This window comes from Taeniopygia guttata, chromosome 6 (assembly GCF_048771995.1).
Source record: "Taeniopygia guttata chromosome 6, bTaeGut7.mat, whole genome shotgun sequence".
In the NCBI taxonomy this organism is placed as follows: Eukaryota; Metazoa; Chordata; class Aves; order Passeriformes; family Estrildidae; genus Taeniopygia; species Taeniopygia guttata.
The window spans coordinates 9,017,168-9,041,845 of NC_133031.1; the positions used below are offsets into that span (position 1 = coordinate 9,017,168).

General features: G+C 41.9%; 1 protein-coding gene across 1 annotated transcript; it reads right to left on the reverse strand.

The window, feature by feature from the left end:
- Positions 1-16,000: 16,000 nt before the first annotated feature.
- On the reverse strand, positions 16,001-23,637 carry LOC100219300 (protein NDNF). Its single transcript, XM_030275825.4, has 4 exons — positions 23,266-23,637; positions 21,036-21,231; positions 19,248-19,372; positions 16,001-18,272 (listed from the first exon to the last, which is right to left on the reverse strand). The coding sequence occupies exons 2-4, from the start codon at positions 21,221-21,223 to the stop codon at positions 16,921-16,923; spliced, it is 1,665 nt and encodes a 554-aa protein (XP_030131685.4). The 5' UTR covers positions 21,224-21,231; positions 23,266-23,637; the 3' UTR covers positions 16,001-16,920.
- Between the last annotated feature and the right edge of the window lie 1,041 nt (positions 23,638-24,678).

Below are 24,678 nucleotides of genomic sequence, written 5' to 3' on the forward strand. Positions count from 1 at the left end.
TTTTTAAGAGAGCCATTAATGGTTGTGAGAATGAGCAGGGAAATAAATACAGCCTTGGTGAACCTTGCAGAAAACCATTGGATCTCAGCTTAAAAATCTGACTGATCACACAAGAGGCGTTAACATTTGGTAACATTCAATGTGCTGTACAACCTTATATATACACTGTTATTTATTAGAGACATGCAGTTTTAAACATCTTCATCTCTACAAGATTTTTCAACAGATGGATTATGGGAACCTTGTCTTTTCTGAAATGTTAAGAGAATTAGAAACAAATGTACAAGGCTCAGAAGTCCAGGAATTTTTACTCTTGGAAATGGCAAGGGCGCTTTCTGGCAAGAGCAAAACCTGTCTGTTTTGGCTCTCAGAAACAAAGTCATAGTTCACATTCTAAATCTAATGAGAAAGCACTATAATGACAGATTTAAATATTACCAATTAGAAAAAAGAAAATTGATATTGCTTAATTTGTAAGGAGAGTAATTAATGAATAAGAGCAGGAATTAGAATTGAATATGGCTCTCTAAAGAACCAAAAAGGATGAGAGCAATAATCCTGCACTGGCGATCTCCTTGACATGTCAGATGTCAGCTACCTACATTTCTGTCAAACAAACTGCATTACTAATCTATAAACAAGGAAAAATTGGTTTCTAATCTAGATCCTGAACTTGATGACCATGGTCTTTCCTTAATTAAGAACAAGGAAGGTTCTCTCTCTTCTTTAGAAATCACTGGAAAAAAAATAAATCTCTCCTGGATTAAGAAAAAATATTCCTGTTTTGAAACTTGCCTCTTTACACTGTAACCTTCACAGGTGATTTTTAGGTGTTTTATATTCTTTCTGTTCCACTCACATAAAGTGTCAAACAGGAAAAAATGTTTTTATTGAAGAAGAGGGTATCTAAACTAAATTCTGATATAAATTTACAATTGGAATTAATACTTTGATTTAAAATAAATATATACTGAATCAGTTTTCTGTTTCTTCCAAAACTAATGGAAATAAAATTACAGAGAGGTAAAAGTGTTTTTTTCTATGTTTTCAGGTTCCAAATGGATCAAGCTTCTTTAGTAGGAATATTCTGGTTATTTTTTTTTTCCTCTTACTGGGGTATGATGTAGTGTACATTCTTCTTAGCACCTTGAGTAGTAAAATGCCGCATTTAACAATGATGCATTTCAAAAAATCTATTCTTCTTTTTGTCTCAACAGGTAAGATTTACTCAATTATTATAGTAGTCCCTCAACTAAGAAAAAAACTCCTTTACACTGCAGAGGTTCCTTCAGTCAGTGAAGGCTTTCATATTGTATATAATGGCTGAAGTAATTAATGTACTTCTCCTTCAGTAGTAAAGGCTAACAGCTTGTGAGATTGGCTTTGGGCTATCTATCAGAAACTGAACAAAAAATAGGATTGCCTCTAATCCTGTTTTGCTTTATTTCTTTCATACAAGTTTAATACGTGGCTTCATTATTCTAAAATTGTTTGCACTTGGTGAGTCACTCGTCTGTAAAAAGCACCTGGATTTATTTAGCACTGGGAACATGGTTGTTTTTATTTCTCACAACTACTCATCCTTGAACCCTTGGAAGCCCCTCTCCCCAGGGCCGGGGCTCTAACAGCCTTTGATTGCCCTAATCAGCCCCACCTGTACTGGGGCCCCACCCACACCCACTCCCCATGGCCACAGGAGCCCCATTTAAGCTTGGCCCAGAGCTCTGGCTCCTGGTTTGAGCTTCCCTGGCTCTTAGTCTCCTGTTCTGCCTTGGTTGGATGTTGGTTCTGGGTTGCAGGTAGGTGCTTCCCTGTCCTGCCTCTTGTTGTTACCACAGGGACTCCCTGGATGACTTTTTCATCTGTTGATTTTTCTTGTTCCTTTTCTGTGTGTGTTCTCCTCTACCCAAGGCCTAGGAATACACAGGTGAATATTTGAGCCATTAGAATGCATTAGTCAATTTTGTATAATTAGTTGTAAGGACTTCTTTCTATTTGTTCTGCTTTTAAATAAAGGCATGATAGCATACAGAGGTATGGCCATGTTTCTGAAGGCTTGCTGCTCATCTGCAGGGGTTTTATCAGAATAGTTACAAAATATTGGGCTCAGACCCTCAACACCTGGGACTTTATATGGCTTTGAAGGAGTTCTGATGGCAACTGAACTTCAATGCTTTGCATTAGGTGCAAATGTAATTGTTTCAGCTAAACAGATAAATCTACTCTAATAGAGTATGTTCTCTAATAGAGAAATGGTTGTTGCACACAGCTCAATTAAAACCAGGAGTAGAAGAGGAGCATTGGCAGTTCCTACTATCCTGAAGACTGCAGCCAAACCAGCAAAGATTTAAGGAAATGACTCACAGTACTCACAAGAAAGAAAAATATCATAGTAATGGCAAGGATAGCTAGGTTAATGTAACCAAACTGCTCAAGTCAAGTTTACTAGCCCACAGAGGCAGAGACAGGAAGGACTGAATAGCATTCCTAAAACAAGTCTGTAATAGTGTTTTGTCAGGTCAGTGACTGTAAATGTCCAAGAACTCCAGTGGACATGTAGGAATACATTTTGCTCTTGGATGTTTTCATGTAGATATTTTGGAGTAAATGACTTTGGACATGAAACAGATAAAGATTTGATCCAGAGATCTCAGTGTAATTAACTGCATGCTCTTTGATAATGCCATCAAGCATGTGCTTCAATTTGCCTAATAAATACCTAATGTCTATTAGTATGCTGATTTTTAAAGAGTTGCTGCCAAAATAAAAAAAAATCTTGTGCTTTATTTTTTGGGCAAATGTTTATACTGCTCTAAAAAAAAAAAAAAAAAAAAAAAAGTGGCTCTAAATGCATTTATTAGCAAGATGAATCAATCAAGTAGGCATGCTCTCCAGCCTATGCATGACTAGGTTACAAAGAGTAAAGAAACGCCTGAGATTCCAGAAGATTCTCTGACATTTTAGAATAATCTGAAATATTTATGCTGTAATGTAGTATTTATTTCTAAAGTTGAGCACTTCTTTTAAGGATGTTTTTCTGGAATAATTGTTGTTACCTTCAGCAGCCTCTCCAGTTTGCCAAGATAGTAGGGTTGCCTGCCTGAGAGCCTTTCCTTTTCTTTTTTCTGAAAAGGATGATAGGATGGAGGTAATGGGCACAGTCCTGAATGGATTTTATTCGGAATTGCCATGAAGGTGATCATATACTGTAGCACTTAGGAGAGTGTTACCTTTTCCTATGGTTTAGTCTTCCTGCAAAGCTGGGACCAACATGGGGATTAAAGTAAATTTGCCTTTTTTTTTAAGCATTGTTTGGGGAAGTGGCTGGCTGGGACTACCAGGCACAAATCCCTGTAGGTGCAAGGCATAAAGGTGTCTATACAGCAGGTATGGGGTGCAAGTAACATTGTAAATGCATTGTTACATGTACAGCTTGCCTACATTCTGTGGGAATGCTGTGCTGTTCAAGCTGGGGCAGTCACCAGAGCAGTTTCAGGTATGCAGGTATGTCTTCTATAGCAGTCTGAGAGGCTTGGATGGCTTCAAGGTATGTGGCTGTCACAAATGTCAAAGTATGGAGCAATATTGTGCTTTTCTGGAAGCATATTGCACTTCTGTATGTGGTGCTAATGCATAGCTCTGCATGGATGAGATGCAAAATCATCCAGCACTGTTCCATTTTGGTCCTAGTACATGCACTTTAAATGAGATGAATAACTAACTTGACTTGGTTAACCCTAGGGGAATGCCTTTTAATTATTAACTTAAATAGTTGTGGGAGTTTTGCACATTTTTCTGTAAGAATGTTTTGCATTTTATGCTGAAATGGGCTGAGTGTGTCTTATCTGACTCTTTTGGGATATTTAAAATAAATCTTTTGAATCCAGTACAAAAGCACTGGCTGAGAGCATTGAGCTAAATCAATCCAAACAAGTACAGCAGGGATTTCAACTGGCAAGAGCAGTGCTCTTCCACACAGCCATTGTGCCTGGGAAGGAGCTGCTGGAGTTAGGGAAGAGCAGGGAGAAGAGGGGTCTCAGTTATGAGGTGTAACTGAGAATATTGCAGTCCACGGGATTCTGTACAGGTGCTGTGTTCCAAATGATGCTCCCTTAACTAATCTGTACCTTTCCTGAACCCATTTTCTGTGGCAAGCTGCACAGTGCTGAAGTGGCAAAGGGCATATACGGCTTAAAGTGAGGGAAGATGAAAGGTATTTGATCATTGTGTATTGAAAAAAATCAAAAAATACTGTACAACAGACAATCCTCTCCCAGTGGGTGAGCAGCTGTTGCAGTGATGCTGAACACTGATGTAGAGAACAGAATTCCTGAACCTCCTTGCAGAGTGTAGTGGTCAAGAGACACACCTGCAATGTCCTGTCCCTCAGGAGGTGAGGCGAGAGCAGGGTTCAGATGCTCAGGGATGCCACAGCATCAATGTTTGGCTAATACCACAAAACCATGGACACAGCTGCAGTGAAGTAGCTCAGGCTGACTGGTTGTGTGTGCATACCTTGATATTAAGATAGCTGGATGATTGTGGACAGTGTGTGGGATGATAAAGAAAGGCATTGTTCACTGTGGCGCTTAAGTCTGGCTTCCTGTGTGCAAACAAAATCACCAAAATCAATAGGCTTAATTGACTGAATTCATGTATCTGCTTAATTCTTGCTGGAAGGGAGTGCTGCTTCCAGCTGTGGCATGTGAAACTTCAGGAGGGAAGTGTGGTCCCCAACAGGATGGCATGAGAAGGAGATAAAAATTTATATTTGACTTGTTATACACAAGCCTGAAAGAGACAAAGCTTGACAAGTGGAACATAACATGCAGTGAGGAATAGGGGTTTGGAAGGTGGATTTTTGCTTGCTTAAAAGTAGGTGCTTTAATAAGGGACACAGGCATTTGAATACTTTTCCCACACTTTAATAGGAAAAAGTTGTATAAGGACACTTAGGAAAACCTACTGGCTACTCATACTATTTATTAGTATTTTTTCTGTATTTATTAGTATTTTTTCTGTATTTATTAGTAATTTTTCTGTGTATTTATTAGTATTCATTAGTATTTTTTCTATATTCTGTTTTTGAATCAGCATTGCCAGTTAGATGTCATTACCATTCAGGTGAAAACTCATCTTTTTCTGTCATGGAGCTGATAAAACAATAGCTAATCATTGAAAAGCTTCCATGTGTTCACACCAGGTGAAGTTTCACAGGCAGCATTCCTGGGTCTTAGAAATGAGCTACTGTGGCACCGTGATTCCTGAGCTATGAGAAAATGTTTTCTTTGGTTTACAGGTGGGTTAATATTGGAAATGCCTATGAACAGTGCCAGGTATTATTTGCCATGATAAGGGACAACAGTTTAGTTTTAATCTTGTGTTTGAGAGGTATACATCAGTCATGTACACTCAGATAGCAGAGCAAATTTCAGAATTATTTTTTGGGATCTTTCTACTGTAGTTACAGAAATTTAGGCAGGTCCAAAGTGTGTTTTTTTCACTTGTTTTCTTTCAGTGCATTAACTAGATCAATGTTGTGGTTTTTTAAAAAATGCCTATTTTTACACTTATACCTCAGGTAGTACTCTTAAAAGCAGTATAATAAAGGAAGGATTAGTTCAATTGGTGATTTTTTTTGGTTTCATGCAAGTGAAACATGAGCCATTAGGAGAAGATTGCATTTCTAGACTCTTACACATATTTTGCCCATGGAATTACTTTAATGTTTAGTCTGTTCTAAGTATTTGGGGATAATTTTCCATAATTTTGCTTACTTTTGTTGGAATGGACCAGTCTCTCTCACCATCTGGCTGGAAATCCTGAGGAAGAGGAGGTGGTTCTGAGGCTTTGTAGGATTTTCACCATTTTAGAAATTGATGAAAATGAAAATCTCCTTTCACCATTTTAGAAACCTGATTTCTTTCAGTTTTTTTGCTCAGCCAGTGGCCTGCTGGGGATTCTCCAGCAGCCTCTACTCAGGCTTTACTCCCCTAGAGCAAGCCAGAGCTCTGTAGTGTAGTGGATAGAATCTGCTCTGGATTGAGCAGCTCAGCCCAAGAGGACCCAGGTCTGAGAAGTGCCTGCAGGGAGAGGAAAGCATCCCAGTCATTGGCTTGTCTATGGATAATTTGCATTTTGTTATGTTTATTACCACCCACGTCCTAAACCTTGAAGAGTCAGTCACTGGAAGCTAAATAAAAAAGGACCTAAGCAGTGACTTTCAACATGCTGAATTCAAACATAAACACAGCATGAAATGACCTGTGGACCTTTACCTTCCTTGCAAGATGTGTGATTAAAACAAAAATTAACTCAGAAACATTCTTAACTTAGTGAAGAATATGCTGTTGTTGACCTGGATTGACACACTGACCCAGTACAGTGGGAATAATCCCTGGCAGTTTATATGGCTCTGAGGATGATGTAATAAATTTTAATATGAATATGAAATATTGTTTAGTGTATAAATGGGTTCCTCGTGCTTTTCCCTTAGATGTTTTATGAGTTCTGGTCCATTGTTGTGAATATATCATTGCTTTTCCATCTTGCTGTCAAGGAGAATGGCTGGAGAGTCTGAGTCAGGCATGGTATGAAAACAGGGTTTTCATTGTGTCCAGGGTTTTGGGGCTGAGGATTCCTGTGAGTAAGAACGTGGCACTGGACTCAGTTGCTTAGTCAGATGTATCAGCAATATGCAAAATGTACCAGTGACCTGGTGCTTATCCAACTGGATGAGGATGTTGCCTTAAAAAGCAATCTGCAATTAATTTCAAAAAATTTGTAAACTATTTGGTATAGTTTTGTTTTGTAAGAAAGATACATTTCTTTTCCTCTCTGACAAATGCAATAAGCTGTTGCTGGAGTTTTCTGTAGTGCTGGAAAGTAAATGTGCCTCCAATAGTTTATGGTGGCTCGAAATCAGCGTTGGTAGAATGCCTAAAAATTCCTGCTTCCTGTTGAAAGTACATTCAGCACACTGGGACACATTTGTCTGGATGTGATCTGTGGGCCTACTTTTTTTATTTACACTAAATTTGCAGTGATTCCTGTTATTTCAAACCACATACACCCACACAGCTATGGTTACTTGGAATCTGTCTTTGACTGGAATATATCAGGAGTAATTGGGTTGGTATGCCATCTTTTGTTGATAATTAGAAACTCTTGGATCTGACACAAGAAGTTAACAAATTCCCTGTACTTAGCCATATGCTTTAGAAGTTCTTGCAACAGCAATTTTCAGGTCATTTGTCTGGCTAGAACTTGAGAAGAAACATATGGCTACTGCTTATGTCCTGCCTTATTATTCTTAAGAGTATTATTTCATAAACAGAAAAGAGCTCATTAGCTAGTAAATTATTCATAGACCTTGCTGGAATTGTACCAGATACGCACAGGGACTCTTGAAAGGGTCTTTTTTAACAGCCCACATTTGGAATTGTCTGGGCAGAATTATATTTTTCTTTTCAGTAAGACAAATAAAACCCTACAAAGCTGTTTATCTCAGTTAAATCCAACTGTATGGCAATTTCATGTTAAATACTTCTCATGTGTGATTAAAATCCACTTGCTAATAAATCATGGCCGTAGCTGCAACTTGCATTCTGATGAGCTGTGTATCACTTATAGTAAGGGCGGGCTCATATGCATAGCAGAGAGGACTATATTTAATTAAGACTATCCCAGTTCCAATGGTCCTTCCTGGTAATGTTCAAATATTCTCTGGTGCCACCTAATGGTAAAATTGTCCAGTTACTCCGGAGTGAGAATAAACAATGGGTGCCCACCACATTTATAGCTGCACTTAGGCCTGTTGGAATGAGTGTTGTGGCCTGAATATGCATGTAATAAAAAAAAGGCTTCTGACCCTAATTGCTTCCAGCCAAAACATTTCACTGCTAAAGGGAAAAGTACAGTAAACCCTATAGTACTTCCTTTAACTGTTCTAACTGAACTGTTTTTTAAAAGGTTTGGACACAAGCCTGAACCAAACCAACTAGAACTTAAATCAAAGCTGTGTTCTGAGAGTAACCCATAATTTCCTAAAAGCTGAATGCTGTTCGCCCTTATTTTACTGGGAATCCAACGTTTAGATTTGTGATATAGCTTTGTGTTTATTTTTTTTCTGTATTCTTGCCACAATGCTGCAATTTCCAGGAAATGGAGAGGTGCCTCTGCCTGTGGGAAAGGCAGGAAGGATAGAAGTGAGCAGTGACCCTTTCCATAGCCCTGAGTGCTGTGGGTGGCTGGAGGGAGCACACCCCACAGGGCAGCCAGGGTGCAAAAGCCAGTCTCTACCTGCCCAAAGTAACCTCTAAGGCACATGGATCTGATTTGTTTCTGTATGCAGGCTGTTGGTAGCTTTCTAGTTTCCCTTTTACAATTTGGTCTTTCCATTATCTTTTTACCTCCATTTGCCTACCTTTAAATATGCTCCAGCAGTGGGAAGTGAGCACACTTACAGCTTTACTTTTGGATGTCACTGGGGCCTTGCTATGACAGTTTACATCTTTTTTTTTTGGAGTGGGTGGGGAACTGTTCTGTTAGGGAAGAAGTAACCTTCTGCTCTAAATAAAGTAAAAATGCACAAGAATACTTAGCTCAGTTGCTTTGAGCCTGCTGCTAATGATGCCAAGGCTGTATATTGAAACTGTATGGGCCATTTGCTTAAGGGTTGGACTTGATGATCCTTGTGGGTCTTCTCCAACTCAGAATCCTCTGTGATAATTTATCTCAAGCTAGTAGGGAAAAAAAACTGCAGTGAGGCAATAATAATGTAATTCTATGATTATTATAAGAAGCTGGTGGGAGGGACAGCATAGCCCAAGGATGTTGCAAAAGAACATCTTAAATGAGGTATTTCACAATCCTCTGGAAAAGAATGTTCGGTATGTTTTGACTGATCAATTCTGCTATCACACATTTTCTGAATACCTGGTTTAGATGGAATTAATAGAGTTGAGGCAAATAAACAGCAATACCCTAGAGACAAGGAACAGTTTTATCCAAATAGCTGAAATATTAGGTTGGCTGCCAATTTCTGAGACTCAAAAGGCTATTGAATAACGTAATTGTCAGTTCTTCTAGTCAGAACTGTTTGTGCCCAACACAATGTGAGCTGCAGATTTCTACTCTTATGTCCCTTCTAGCCCCAGACCTACAGCTCTGAATCGTCTTTCAATTCCATTGTGGAGTCCTTTCTTCAAGAACAACCACCCTTGCAAATGAAAGCCATTTGATGAGTGGGAGTTGTGATATTGCTTTTGGAGAAGTTTCATTTCCAAGTGAGCTGTTCTGCTGCTTAGCTATAGAATAGTTGAATTTTGGAGTTAGAATTGACTGCTTTGTGGAAATTTTCTTTTGGGAGGAATAAGATAAAGCACCTTTCTGCTTTCCCCTGGGTATTCTAGAATATAATGCTATTGGGCATTAGTACATGTGAGTAAAGTGGATAAAGTAGTCACTATAAAAGTGGCATTTTTTCCCTTTGCATAAGCATGACTAGGGAGGAAAATATTGTGGGCCAAATTGTTTGCAGATGTAACTGTTGTGGTTTCATTGAGTTACAGGCAGATTTGAAAAGATTTTGTCCCAATAGGAGATAATATGTGCAAAGCACTGCTGATGGTCTGGCCAATTTGTGGGTTCTCAGTCTGAGCTGAGAAACTGGCACTCTGTTTTTGAAAATCTGGCTTTGAGGACAGTACCATGTTACAAAACCCCAGAGGGTTTGGCCTGTATATGAAACTAACTGCCTGAATAGAAGTACTTGCTTTTATTTTTTAGGCCAATCCAATAATAAAATTGTGTTTCCTTCCTTGAGCTGTAGATAAAGGAAAGAATCCTTTTCTGTGGGTGGATGGCTCTTGTCCTCAAAAGCACTTGTCACTGGCTGTAGTGCTTAATATTGGCTCCTTCTTTGGCTGGGATTCTTCTAGAGGAAAAAGGGCCAAAGAATTCAAGTTAAAGCTTTCTACCATGTACAGAAAGCATCCTAATCCTTCCTGTTTTTCATTGTAAGCAAACTGTTCTTGCTTTCATGATCCCTCATGATCTGCAGCTCAGAAGCCCCAGTCATGGGTAAGTGTCACCTCCAAATGCTTAAAATCACGAACCTGGCCCCAAGGCATGACACTGAGGTACTGTTAAGCCAAGTAGCTCATGCTCAGGATCACTCTCTGTGTGTCAGGAATGGAGAAAGGAAAGAAGGAATTAACTCTCTAATTATGGGAGTTCAATGGGTGAAGCCTCGGGAGATGAACACTTGTCAGCACTGCAGATAGCAACAGTTCTGCTCTAACTCTCTGGTTATGTTTGCAGCCTTGGGTGAGACAGATCATGGCCGAAGCTCAGAGTGGACCTGCATTTAAGCTCTTTAAAACCATTACCTGCCTCCACAAAAAAAGTGTGGGACCCAGCACTGGTATTTCCTATCTTTAAAACCAAATTTTTCTTGACACTAGTACCACCTCAGCTGTGCTGCCTAGTACCACTTTGGGTGTTGCTGGGCTGAATTTGAGCTATATGTCCCAGAGGAAAATGAAAAGTAGGGCAGCTAGATTTTGGCTGTTTGCTTTGAGGCCCTGTTTGGATTTTGTGGTATTTTTCATGTAGCAGATATGTCAGATGTGAGATCCAGGTCTAACAGCACATTACCTTGACAGTGGACTGTGTGTGGTTATTTTCAGAGGCCTCTAAAGGAGACTTAGATTATTTCTTTAGGATCACAGTGTTGGGGCAGAAAACACACTGCATGTTGGGCTCTCCTATGAGTCACAGGCTAAAAGAATACTAGGGGCTTAGTGGGTTTATATGCTGGCAGAGAACCCTGGAGACAGAAATTAATCAGTAGTGAAGCTCAATCAAATATAATCTTCTTGCTGCTGCAAGAGAATAAAAAAATTTGCTGGTATCAGTTACCACCATGGTGCTGGTGCCTGGAAAAGGCTGTGGGGAGGGCCAAGACTGATGTATCCCACTGGCAGCCCTTATCAAGGCTCCTGCAGGGCCCTTCTGAAAATTAATGTCATTCCAGACAAATCTGTCCAGGCAAATGGGCTTCCTGTCCCTAGTAGGCAACTTAGAAAAATGTGAGCCTGATGCAAAATGTGGATCCAGGTTTGGCCCTTCATTTCCTTAGATGCTTCTGACAAATTTCAATTTTACCTCATTACTTTCAGATTCTTCATGGTTTTCTTCTGCTTTCACCCTGGCTCCTGGAGGTCTTCCTTCCTACTGAGTTCTGCTTTCAGAGCCAATTACAATGGGAGTCTGAAACAATATTTTTGAACCTGAGCTTCTGGGCCACCTTCTCAAAGCCCCTCTTGTCACTGATACCAACATCTGCAAAAAGAAACAGCATCTCTGGCTCTTACTTCCTTGGCCTCTCTGTCAGCCCTGTCCTTGTTCACATGCTTTTGTGAACTTGGAGTAGAGAAGTAGAATTTCAGAGAGCTTTCCTCAATGCAAAAGCAGTATGGATCAGGGTCTGCAATTTTTTGGGGTTGGCTCCTGGCCCCCGTGAGCAAATCCTTAGTCTCTTATAGATGCTGCAAGATCAGTGACCATATTCCCCCCAAAAAGGGCTCTGACAAACTGGAGTCTGTTTCCTGTGTCCCAGACTATAGATGGGGCATTCAGCTGCAGTGGGAGGTTGAATCTCTAAATGTTGGTGAGTCAGGGAAGTAATATTCCAGAGCATGTCCCTCAGTACAAGGACACTACAGGAGAAGAGATGGGGTGCCTGGGATAGGAACTTGCTGAGCAGATTGTGCCTGAAGTAAGATTCCCCACCTGAACATGATGAAATCTGTAACTGTCCTCAGTACCACAATATTTGTTTAATATGAGCTTTAGCCCATTAGTGATTGATTTGATCTCAGAGGCAGTGGGAACACTGGTGTTTTGGTCCTTTTAGCAAGTGCCTATCTCTACTATTCCTCATCTGTTAGGTTGTGCACACTTTATTTTAACAAAAACCCTCAAGATCTTGGAAGATGTAAAAGACTAAAAGAAAATAAAATGTGAGCTCTTTGGATTTTTTTTTATTTGTTTCCCCTGACAATCTTACCAGAAAGAGGCTTCACTTGTTAAATTTGCTGAAATATTTGCTGCTGCTAAGCCCAATCGAGCACTGTGCTCCTTCTCCAGCCGGAGGTGCCCTCTGGTGTTGGCAGCTCTGGTGCTCCCTGTGCTGTCCTGGCAGCGGGGCAGGGGAATGCATTGCAGCAGCAAGGCACGCTCCTTGTTTGCCTCTTCTAGTACATTGGTCTGCTTTTTTACAATGCTGCTGTTTAATATTCCTTGGCATGCTTGTCCATGAGGTCCCTGTTGTTGTGCAGGAGAAGCACACCGACCTGCCTGCTCTGTTACACAGTTGGCTGCATGTGCAGAAGAGAGAGCACTGATGGGCAGCCACACATCCTTTGTTCACCTTCTGCCCCCGAAGCCACCATCTATTTTGTTTTGCCTGGGTTGGTTGTTTTGCTGAATGACAAATCAGCTGCCAAGTCATCCATTTTTTCTGTAAATGCCAGAGAGCTTCAGCTGCTCTAACAGCACCTGAAAGCCTTTGGCATTTTGGGGTCACTGGTCTGTATTTGCTGTCAGTGCTAATACTGTTTCATTTTCAATATTAGATTTTATGCCTTGTGCAAAGCTGCATGTGGCCAGGATGTTTAACTGCAGTGTCCATGCCTCATAAATTCTTAACCCACAAAACCCAACAGGGAATAGTAAGGAAGCCTAAAATGAGGATGGTGTGTATGCATGTAAACCAACACTTGAGCTCTGTGTCTTTCAAAGCAAATAACGAGCAGAATTTTGCCTTGGCACCACAGGCCAAAGTAGGAAGAATATTTTAACATGTTGTTTAAGCTAGAAGGGAGTCTTCCAAGTGGGAAAGCATCAGCCAGAAAAAGAAATTTCAAGATAGAAAGTTGAAAATAAGCTTTTTTTTTTTCTTTTAAAGCTGCGAATGCATCTCTGAATGTGGGCAGATAGGGAACAATTTATTAAACTACCAGGTCCACTTGGGAGGGTATTTAAATTTATTAGCAAACTCAAAGTAGCAGGGCATGAGTAAATGGGCTGTTACATACAGAAAAGAAGAAAGGAATGGAAAATATAGATTATTTTTGCTGTCAGTTAAATATTAACTCATAAATGCCATTAGTGCATGAATCTGTGTCTGAAACCTCTAAACTGGTTTTAGATAGCAGTGTCTTTCAAAGTGTATCAATTAAACAAAGCAATTGCTACTGACTTGAGTCACATTTCAAAGTTCCTACCAGCAGCAGTTGTATGAAGCACTGAAAAGTGATGCTGAAGAGACCCTCATTATTCTGTTTGTGGCTATCAGCAACACACAATACTAAATTTAGACTCATACTCTATTGTTTCACTGTTTCACATACCAGCACTTTATTTTGCCAATTCAAATTTTCATTTGTGAGGCTGAGCCCACTGGGAAAGCGAATGTGGAGTTGAACCTGTTTTCTCTTATTTGTCTGCTCTGCTTTTAGTACCCTGACCCTCACTTCCCACGTGCAGGGGGTGTCATAGCAGTGGGAGCAATTCTGTAAAAAGGCTGGGAGGAGAAGCAAGGCCTTGAATCTCAGCTGTGACAGGACTTGGCACACATTAGCTAGAAGTACCCAAAAAACCTGGGACACACTGCTGAACACCAGGGAAAAAACTTCAGCTTCATAATAATGCTGATGACTAACATTAAATGACCCACAAGACCAAGACCTTGCTCTAAATGTTCTCCATGAAAAGAAGTGTCTGTGCTTCTGGTGTGACTCGGGTTGAGCAGGGGTGGGAAGCACATGGGGAGAGCTTAGGACGGGCTGAACTGAAGGCATGGAGCCTCTCTAAAAAACTGAGCAGGAAGGACTGCAGAAAGCATGAAGACAAGAAAGGAGGTGGCTGGGGAATGCTTTTGGTCAGACATGGCCTCGTAGGCCAGGACCAGTCAAATGGCAAGGAGGGCAAAAGGAAAGATGCCAAAGAGGTTTGAAAGAAAAAGGGTTTGTGAATGCTGAAGATGGGGAGCTGTGCACATAAGCAGCTGCCTGTGCAGGGGTGGGAAGAGCACCAAGGGTGTATTGCAGCACATTTGGTTTTGTTGTGGCTAAGCCTTTGAATCTTTCAGGACAGCAGTGAGCCCCAGCTCAAACCAGTGTTCCCAGAGGCCACTTCATGAGCAGGGTCTGGCCATGAGTGGATTGAACACAGGTTTGCAGCCTGGTGCACACAGGAACAATCACAGTGGAAAGATCAGTAGAGAGGAATATTCCCTGCTGCTCCTGGGCTCTATTACAGAGCATGGCTGGCTGCCCACAAGAGCAAAGTGGGCTGCTCCCTGCAGGGCAGGTACCTGCTCTGCTGGTATCAGAGGTGATGGGTTTTGACAGAACAGCATGTTCCTCCCTACAGCAGAGCTCTCTGCTGTGTGCAGGGGCCTTGGCTGGTGGAGGGCTGGGTGTGTGTGGGAGAAATCTCCTCTGAGAGTGAGGGACTGGCATCAGCCCTCCCAGCAGCACCAGTGGTCGCTGCCCTGCTTCCTCCCAGCCTGAGCTGCAGGACCAGTAAGTTGTGTTCCTCAGAGCTTCCCACTGGGCTCTGCCTCAGCTGGTCTCTGCATGGGGCAATGGCCAGGGGGAGGAGTATAGAGGAGCTGGTGAATTTGGGAAGAGGAGAATCTCTTGGCTCTTTTCAAAGTCCCTCTGAAATAGCTGCTGTCCTCCAGACCTGAGCTCCTTCCTGACAGGTTCTTAACTCTCAGTCAACTTGGTGTAACACCGAGCCTTTGCTTCTGTGCCACCTTTGACTGCTCAGCTCTCTGCCCTCTTTTAGGCTCTCCTATTCCTTCCTCACATCTCTTACTACAGCCTTAAAACCAGGATATTACTGAGAAGCCCAGGGCCAATTCCATTGTAAAAAACCTGCTTTAGTTGAAACACTGGTCTAGTAGAAAAACTGGTTTAGTAGATGCTGGTCAAGATGCCAATGTATCTTCATCCAAAAGACTTTTTTTATGGCATTTCTGTAAAGAGGGCAAAAGTGAGGGTTAATGCTCTGCCAGACTGAGGGCAGAGGATTAAAAATATATTGTATCTAGTGTTAGACAGATCTTCCTGTTCCTCTGTTATAGTTATGGCTGTTATTACAGTCAGTCGTAGGGCATCTAAGTGAAATTCATCCACAATATAAGTGCCTAAAATGGAGTAGGAAGGCAGAAAACATTGAGACTTCCAAGTAGAGATGACCTCTGTTGCTCTCTGAGCTCAGACTATTTTTGGCAGGAGGCAAATGAAGCGAGGGCCTGCCTTGGAATGAAGGCAGAGCAGCTGCCAGCCCCTGTAATTAGCCAAAAGGCTGTGGAGTGTGGACAGGAGGCTGCAGAGCACGTGGCCCCTGCTGGGCACTGCTCAGTCCAGAGCAGCGCCTGCAGGAGTGCACAGCCCAGCCAAGGCCAGACACTGCAGCTGATCCTGGGGGGCCTGAGCCCCTCATCTGGGGCTGAGCAGTCACACTGTGCCCTGGCCAGGGTGCACAGGGCTGAGAGTCTTGGAGCAGGAATCCCAAACCTCATCCTGCACACGAGACTGTTCCTGTCCTTACCAAGGGCCTCCAAACAAGCTTGGATGGAGGAATTGCTCAGAGTAAACTAGGACTTTGATGACCCTAAATTGCAAGAGAATGACTCAAATACACAATAATGGATTTAATAATTTATGTATGTGTTTTGTGTAATTGTAGAGGAAAAAGAATTACTACAAGCAAGATTTCTCTGGCAACCTCTGGGTTAGTGAAGCTATTGTATCTCTTTATACGTGAATTCTGGGCCTGCCAAGAGCATTCATGCAAAATGCTTTCTACTGATAATTGAAAATGAACCTAAGGGAGTTTATGAAGACTTAATTTTCAATTTTTTTTTTGCACGGTTTCATGTCATATATGAGAAGCAATCATTGAAACAAGACAACCAAAATGTTTGTCAGAATTTTTACTACAAATATTTCCCTTTCACAATATTTAGTAGGAAAACCACATTTAATTTTTATCAAAGCAATGCATTCATTGATATAGGCTGGCTTAAGGATGCAAAAAATGAATATATTACAGTCAGGAGTCGCAGAGTCATAAACATGAGCTCCATATCAGAGGCTATAGATGATAAATCTTTCCATGGTAAGATTCCTCAATTGCTGCTTTCCTCTGTGGGCAGTAGCACAGCAGTGTATTTGTACACTCCTGAGAAAAGTCAGATGCAGAGCCAGTTCCTGGCCTGAATTTTGTCTGTTTCTAAGCAAGCACAGTTTCTGTGTAGGAATGAAACCAAGCAAGCATGCAGGTAATAGGGGAAGATGTAGTTCAGCCTGCTTTACTCAATGCATGGAGCTATACATCAGTTCCACTGCTTTTTCCATTTCTTTTTGTTTCCTTTCTTGTTCAAGCAGTGAGGAATCTGTTTCTCAAGAGCAGTCTGATTTGTGGAGTCTCTCAGTTCCTCATTTGCTGCGTGAGTTACAGAAAGTAGAAAACTCTCTGGGACTTGAAAAATGATGTGTGCTTCATGTGAGGCATTTTCCTATCACCTCTGTGCTGGATTTCAAAGCATTTTAGGTAACCAGTCTTATGAGTACTCTTGGGCTATTTTATCTCCATGTGTATGAGTTTGTTTCACAGCTGTGTTTTTAATGTTTGAATGAGACAGGGAAAGAAAAAAAGCACCCCACCTTACACAGGAGAGAAGATGTGCAATCATCTAAGATGTGTTCTGCTGTAAAATCTTACAGCTTTAAATTTTCTGTTTGTCAGTGTAGTTCAAACTGTAGGGGCTCTGATTTGGATTGGTGGAGATTCCGATACTACTGCGTTCACTCACTTCAAAACTTTCATTCAAAACCTTCAACATTTTTTCCTGGTCCTCACAACTTTGCTGTGATATCTGACAGGGATGCCAGATGGCCCAAAGAGATAAACATCAAACAAGTAGAGTGTCCCTGCCTCCAGCCCTTTGATGGTCTCTGTGGTGACGGCTCGCTGGAGGTTCAGGTCATAGAAGTACTTGCACAGCACTTTCTCTGACTTGTGCCGAGATTCAGGCCCAGAGCACCTGTCTGCACTCTGCAGCTCCCTCCAGATCTGATCCTCCTCAATCCTTTTTCTGTACACACAGTACTTGCTCTCCTCTTGTGTTCCCAGCCAGGCAATGGTCACAGACCTGCACGTTCGCAGTTTACTGAAGGATTTGATTTTTAAGCTCTCTGGAAGAAGTGGAAATAAGGGCTTGTGGAAGTGGGGGGATGCCTGTACCTTCACAGAAGAGTTAGATTCCTCTATGGACCTCAGCTGCACCGAATAGGTGTCCAGCAGCTTTCCCTTCAGGGAGAAATACCTCAGCCCAGAGAGACTTTCTGATGCCACTGTTTTGCCATTTCTTGTTATGTGAACCCGTATTTGGCCCCGACACAACTGAAAGGTGAAGTGGATTTTCTTGTGCCTCGCCTGGTACTGCAGGCTGTAGAATTTCTGCTTTTTCCCATCCAGGACCACATGAATCACTTCGCCATCTTTCAGCTCTGTCACCTTGGGCTCAGGCTCTTCCAGGGTCCTGGCGAATGTCCCGGTGTATGCGGCGCTGGCGTTTGTGAGGAGATTGACAATAAAAACATCAAAGTAATACTGAGTGCTGGGGCTGAGATTGGGCACTGTGTAGGTGTTCTTGGTGCCCATGCACACCTGCCTGACTTCCCCACTGCTCGCTTTGTTGATGATGCTCAGTTCGCTGTTGGACAGTATCATCACCTGCTGCGGCTCCAGGAGGTATGGAGAGAGGGACAGGGCTAAGGTGGCTGGCAGCTTCATTCCAGAGGATCTGATGGCTGTCTCAGCAGCACACAGGCTCTTGTAGTTGTGCTTCTCATTGACTAGGAGACAGTACTGGATGCTTTCCCTGTGCTGCAGGACAGAAGGGCTGTGTTTCCAGGCCAGAGTCACCGTTGTGTGGCCGATGCCGATCACGTCTATGCGTGGATCCGCTGGGAGCTCTGGGTAGAGGTGCCCGGCCATGGTGTCACTTGTGAAGTACACAGTGATGTGCGTGTCCCTCTCGGTGGATAGGAACTCGAGCAGGTAAAGGGCGGAATGGGAAGACATTCCCATGTAAGTCTCTACAGAATTTCCTTTGTAGTTGAAGATGGTGGATACCATGCTTGAAGTCTTGTGAGATTTAGACACCTCTTGTGTATCATGGTCAGCTGCAGGCAAAAAAGCAGACTTGTAACTTCAAATTAAAAAATGTGAAATAAAGCATCACAGAAACTTTTACTGTCAGGGAACATCATATTTTCTTCTTGAAAGCAGCAATTATAACTAAAAATATGTTTTAGTAAAAATATGTTGCTACTGGCAATTTATTAAATTAAAATTTGAGAAGCTTTTATTTTAGCTGTAGAATTATGTTTTCAAAAATACTGTCATTATGAAACCACAACTTGCAAAAGCTTGGCTTGTATTATGCCTGATGTCGCTACAATTTTCTTTTATTTGCTATCTCTTAGGGTACTTTAAGGAGACTCATTATATCTATGATAAGTTTTGTTCCCCCTTTGGATTAGTTTTAGGCCATTGTCTCATGAAGAGGGAGGTCTTATCAATTCAAAGGAGTATAATTTGAACTCTTCAGTCAGGTGTGCCTGCCTGACAGGTAAGAACATATTAATGGCAGCTTTTAGATTTTTAGTTTGAAAAATTAATTTAAAAAATCATGCAAGAGAAAGGAATTTCCTTTAAGGGTAAAGGCAGTATAGTAGCCACTGCCATGGTAGATGTGGCAGGAATAAATGGCTAAATCTTCTCTGCTTCATATGGGGAGAAAATAGTTGTTTCAAGTCACCTAAGCCACAAAAAATGACTGAGGCAGCAGAGGGAAGTTTGGCTCAGTACGAAAAGCTTATGAAATTGGTCTGTTTGTGCAGCCTGGATGACCTGATTTTGCTCCCAAATATTAACCTTAAATGTAGACATTTTAATATCTAATCCTTGATTTATTTGTGTTGAGGGCAAGGTCTGATGGGTTTCCATGTTTTACCCATGGAGACCGGGTCAGTCCACGGCAATTTAAAGGAGAGAACCACAAAAAGTATAGGCTTGTGGGGATTTTCCTGTAACACAGTTATCCATGAGTAACTTGTGCTTTCTTTGCCTCTGCTTAGGCAGACTGAAGGCCTTACCTGGTGTTGCTTTTCCTGGTGGAGACTTGTACACAAATATGCTCCACTCAATGGGAACATCACAGGGTGTCACTGTTACTGAGAAAGGGGCAAGGGCCCTGCCCTCTTCCAAAACAAAGTAGTACCTGTAAATGCGAATAGAAATAGAGGCACTGCATCAGGGAAATCAGGTTTGCCCAAAACTCGTTGTAATCAGCTACTCTGACACGGGTCACTCTGTTCTGAGTAGAAATGACTGTTCTCTGAGGTGCATCCACACAAAGGGATGATGAGTATCTGCAGTCTTAAGCTGTGGGAAGAAAACAGGCTGTGGGGTATTTTTTTTTTTTTAATCCACATGTATTTGCTGAAAGATTTATCCACTTAAGGCAATATTTTTCCCTCTGAATTTTTTTCCCATGCTTTAGGTGAATGTTGTATCTCATCCTTAGCTGGTTATTTTGGATGATGGATGTGATTTAGCTGACTGCCCTCTTCATAACCACCTTTTGCCAGTTTTGCCTTGATTGCCTTTGTGTTAGAGGCTGCTATGCATGAGCACTACGAGGTGACATCAGTCTCTTTGGTCAGGTTTTGATTCTTGCCTTGAAAAAGCCCAACCTCCTGTCTTGCTCTGCTTTCTTTCTGTTGGTTTTATACAGGCTGTATAATGTTTGGACATGGCCATAGAAATGTTTGGATTTGGGTGCCCTACTCTGCACTGCAATGAAGGCAGTTGGGAATCCAAGGGCTTTTTTGTTGTTCACCAGTGAGACAAGCATAGCAGCTATGGCCCAACCCTGTCAGTCTGGAAGTGTGGCTTTCAGGGTATGGCTCCTAGGCCAGAGTGGAGCTTTACTGGAATCAGTTCCACATTCTTGAGTCTTTGACTCTCAGCCAAAACTTGTCTTCCTGTTTGGATGACTGGGTTCAAAAGAACCTTCCTGGTCATGCTAAATTACTTCCTAATTGCAGTCTTAATGTTATGCTGTTTCAATACCCCTTGTTCTTTAACTAGGAGAGCTCCTAGTTCTGTTCTTGTGAGCATGGTTGCATTATGTAACATGTGCCACCTTCCAGTTTTTCTGTGCAATGCACATGAAGGCTGAGCAATCTGGTTCACCCTCTGCTCCATGACCACTCGAGTGTCTGTCAAAATCTGTATTTGCTGGTCTCTGTCCAAAGTGCATCTCTTCCCAAACAAGCAGATTGATCTTTGCTAGCCAGATGCAGTGCCAGTTGTAATATCTACATCAACTACTTATCTGGGTATGGCAGAAGAATTTTCAGATATTTTGGAAAGGTGAAGAATGTGGAATTTCCACATACAAAGCATTTTTGATCTTAGCAAGTTGTACTGCCACTTGGCAAAAAACTTTTAGTGTGCAGGACAGTGGCAGAAGATTTCCTGATAAGATGTCTGTGCAGATACTCTATTGATTTTTGGGGTAGTGGATTTGCTGGGTGAAATGTCTGTATCTCACCATGAATGTAGAATGACTGCTGTCTCTGCAGACCTGAAGCTGGGCTGTTTGTGACACAGCTGTTTGCTGCTGGAGCCCACCCATCCTTTATCAGTTCTGCTGCTGCTCTGACAAACAGCAGGCTGCTGGAATGTGTACAGGAATTGAAATTTCATCTCAGAGGTTCATTCCAGATTCTGGGTAGTGTAAGAACACTTGGGGAGTGGGGCATTTTTCTGGCATTCCAGTGTGCCCTGATAGAGCCCTGCAGGTACACAGGGACAGTGTGCAATTCCCAGTGTCACGGGGAGGTATCAGAGAATAGGAGGGGCTGATTTGCTCTTACCTTTTGGGTATATCCTTCAGCAGGTGAATTGTAGTTTCCTTACCATCTGCAAGTAACAGCGAGTGGTAGAAATTGAAGAGATTGCTCTTGAAGCTCTGTTGGGAGCTGGTGGTGGGTGTTTTTATAGAATGGCACAAACAAGTTGCCGTGAGAAGATGGAGAGGAAGATAAAGCCAGAACCAGGACATCTTCAGTACTGCAAAATGGGATGACAAAAGTAAACAGAAATGGCTGTCATAGGAGGGAAAGTAATGTGACCCTCTCTTTCTGTGCCTTTCCTGGTATCTGTTATAATCCCAGCAAGCCAGGCATTTGAATAGTGCAAGTCTCCATTTTGCTGAGTTGTTTAAAGTTCACAGAAATATTCCTCAGATGATGTCTCTGCAAAAATTTAATTGCAGAAACAGCTACCAAGTCTGATTAGAGGAAAAAAAAATATAGTCAATGCAGCACAAGTGCAACATGACAATTATTCAAATAAATATTTTTACTACTGTCAGAATGAGTAGAAAATTTAAAAGACTTTTTTCAGTTTGTGATGTTCACTTACTAAATTTCAAAGCTGAGCTATTTGTAGTGGGACTGTTCCTTTAAAACTCTCAGGGGGTCCCTATGTCCCAAACCCTGTTTCTACTGTTCTATCAGAGATCATTGAATTTTTTTCATCCACTGGGACAGTAGGTATGTGTAGGTAAGGGGATCATTGTAACTTATCCAGAGCTGTGTAAGATACTGTTTGGTCAAAGGTGGAGAATCTTGGGTAAGAATCCCTGAACTGGTACTTAGATTTTAAGCTCCGTGGATCTCATTTGGAAGAAGGCTTTATCACTGTAGGGCAGTAATCTTGATCTTAGATTTTTGTGTTGCTTATTATTCTCATAGCTGCATCACTTCCAGCCTGTCTCAGCATTTGCTGCTCACTGGAACTGTAACAACTGTCTTGTATTCACTCTGGCAAGAGATTTTTAAAAAATCATCTATATCCCTTTTTTCAACAGGCCATATCAGCTTGGAATCTGTGAAAGAAAAGTACAACACCAGTCCCCAGCAAATACTGACATTATTTAAACTGCTGTGTGCATTGCCCAGAGCTACACAGAGGAGGAAGCTCCAGTTAGGACAGCAAACTTTTGGTAGTGCTCTATGTGCAGTCATTGATTATAACTTACAGCTCCTTTGTCTGCCACGTTCAGTTTCAAAAAATATGAAAGGAAGGGGCAGAGACCTTTAATACAGGTGCCAGCTGTAGCTCAGGGATTTGGAAAGCAGAGGGAGCTCTGTGTGCAAGATCCCTTTTTTGAGGGAAAAGTAGCCTATTGCATCTTACAAGCAGCAAGGAGTAAAGATCCTGCTTAAATCTGGTTATTGGCTGGTGAGGGGAGAAAACATACAAGACAAAGGCTCAGTTCTTTGTAATTTTTATTTCTTTCTGAGATCAGCTCTTTCCCCATAGTGCCTGTAAAAGTGTGGAAGATTTTAGGCAGTCAAATCTCCAATTCAGCACACCTGCTGTCCATTTCAGTTAAATTGACTTCATAAAAGGACCCCTTCCTTTTTAAATCCATTTCAAATATACATTTAAATAAAGCATTGAGTATGTCTGTAGGTTTTTATGTTTAAAATCTGGGATTCCCATAGTCAAACACATCCTTAGTATCAGTGAGATGATTATGGAAATTATGGTTACCAGGTCATCTGAATGTCTCTCTTAACATCCAGAAAAAGTTGGTTTATTCTTTGCCTGTTTGTACTATTTTAGCACTTGGTTGAATGCAGCGTTAAGCAACCATCTGAACAAGTTGAAAGAATAGTTAAGATTTCCATATCAATTCCATTTTAATGCTCTTTATAACAGAGCTGTTCCTTATGACTCTGAGTCACTTTGCCACTTGGTTATTCCTCTAGTCTAATTATAGCTTACAGATTTAAAATAGAACCCCAAATATTTTGCTTTATCTTTGACAGTAGAATCTGAGTTGCTCTGCGCTTTGGAGAGGATTTAAAGAAAAGTCTTTCTGCTGCTTAAATGACAGGATCTTGCAAACCACACTGATACCACAGCAGCTCAGCTTTTCTTGTCCAGGAAAACAAACAAACCAAGCGATCAACAAACCTATAATCAGCTTATCCCAAAGAGAGCATCATCCCAAAGGCTATTTTCACTTAATTACACAAACAATATATTCTCAGACTATTGGAAATATGCTACACAAAAAAATACAGTACTTACCTATTTTGTTCCTGGCTAGATGATCCTCAGACCACTCACTTTCTTTGCCAAAAAAGCATAAAGAACATAGACTTTTCAGATCTCTGTAGGCAGATGAAAATCAAAACTGTGCAGCCAGTTTAACAGGACAGAACTGATTTTTCCATATGGCTCCTGAACAGACATAGCAACTGAAACGCTTGCAGTCCTTCAAGAAGAGTAAAAAATTAAGACAAAACCCCAAGCCACAACAGGATTTTGGTGCTTTCTTCAGTTGGGTGTTTTGAAAGGTTGTTTTAAACTTGCCCAGTTGTGCAGCCTGCCGGGTGCTGGTTGCTGTTCCCCAGCCCTGGGCTGGGCAGCAGTGGGGCTGTGCTGCCTAATCCCAGCACTGCCTGCCCGGGGAGCACTCTGTGACTGAAATGCACGGTGAGGAGGAGGGGGTGAGATGGGGAGAGGAGCAGACACTGTTAACCCTTGTCAGCCCTTAAGCCAAGCCAGCCAGGGGTGGGAAACCCTCCTCCAGAAAGCTACTTTTGTGTTAGCAGTGTGATGGCCCTGTTAACTCACACCCTGATGGGGTGTGTGATCTCCCTGCCCTCAGCACTGCAGAAGCTCCAGATAATTTCAGGTGTGCTGAGTTCCTGCTGGGATGCTTTATGGGCCCAACAAGTATTGATCTAAAGCAGGAATGGCAAAAAAGCTGCAAGGGAGAGAGTGCTGTGTTTTTAAAGCAGACTGGAATTAGCAATCCTTTGAAGGCTGTCAGAAATCTACTGAATAGAGCTGAGCAGTTTTCTTGGCTTAGAGAGGCTGTGTAAGAAAAACTCCAAAAGTGTCTGGGCTGGGGGAGCATTTCTGATGTGAAAGCAGTGTGGCTGAGGGAGGAGGCAGCAAAAGGGTGCATGGGAAGTGGCTCACAGCAAGCCAAGCACTTGCTTGTTGGGGCTACAAAGCAGTTGTAGCGAAGCCATGGTTCTTTTCAGGCCACTCCTGCTGAGTGAGAGCAGTGTGTGGCCAGGATTCACAGGCTGCTCGTACTTCTTGGCCTGGGCTGTCAGGAAAGATGCCCTGGACTGGTCCTGTGGGGATGCCTGCTCAGAAAGGCAAGCCCCAGGAAGCTGCATGAGCTTCCAGGCAGGCACAAAGGCAGAATATTGTAGGGAGGCTCTATTTTTAAATCAAGTCCCTCGTCCAGTGTTTGAAGAGTGGCTTGCAGTAGCCCTTTATTACTGTCTCCCTGATTCAGAGTTAGATTGTTTAAGCCTTCCCAAGACTAAAAGTTTGCTAAGAAGAGAGGCAGATAAGGGAGAAAGAGGTTTCAACAGATTTTGCATAGCAGATACTTCTCAAAATGTAAATTTGCACATCAACTGATGTAAGAGAAATATTTACAGTGCAGAAGATGGCAGGAATAGTTAAGGTGGTCATGAT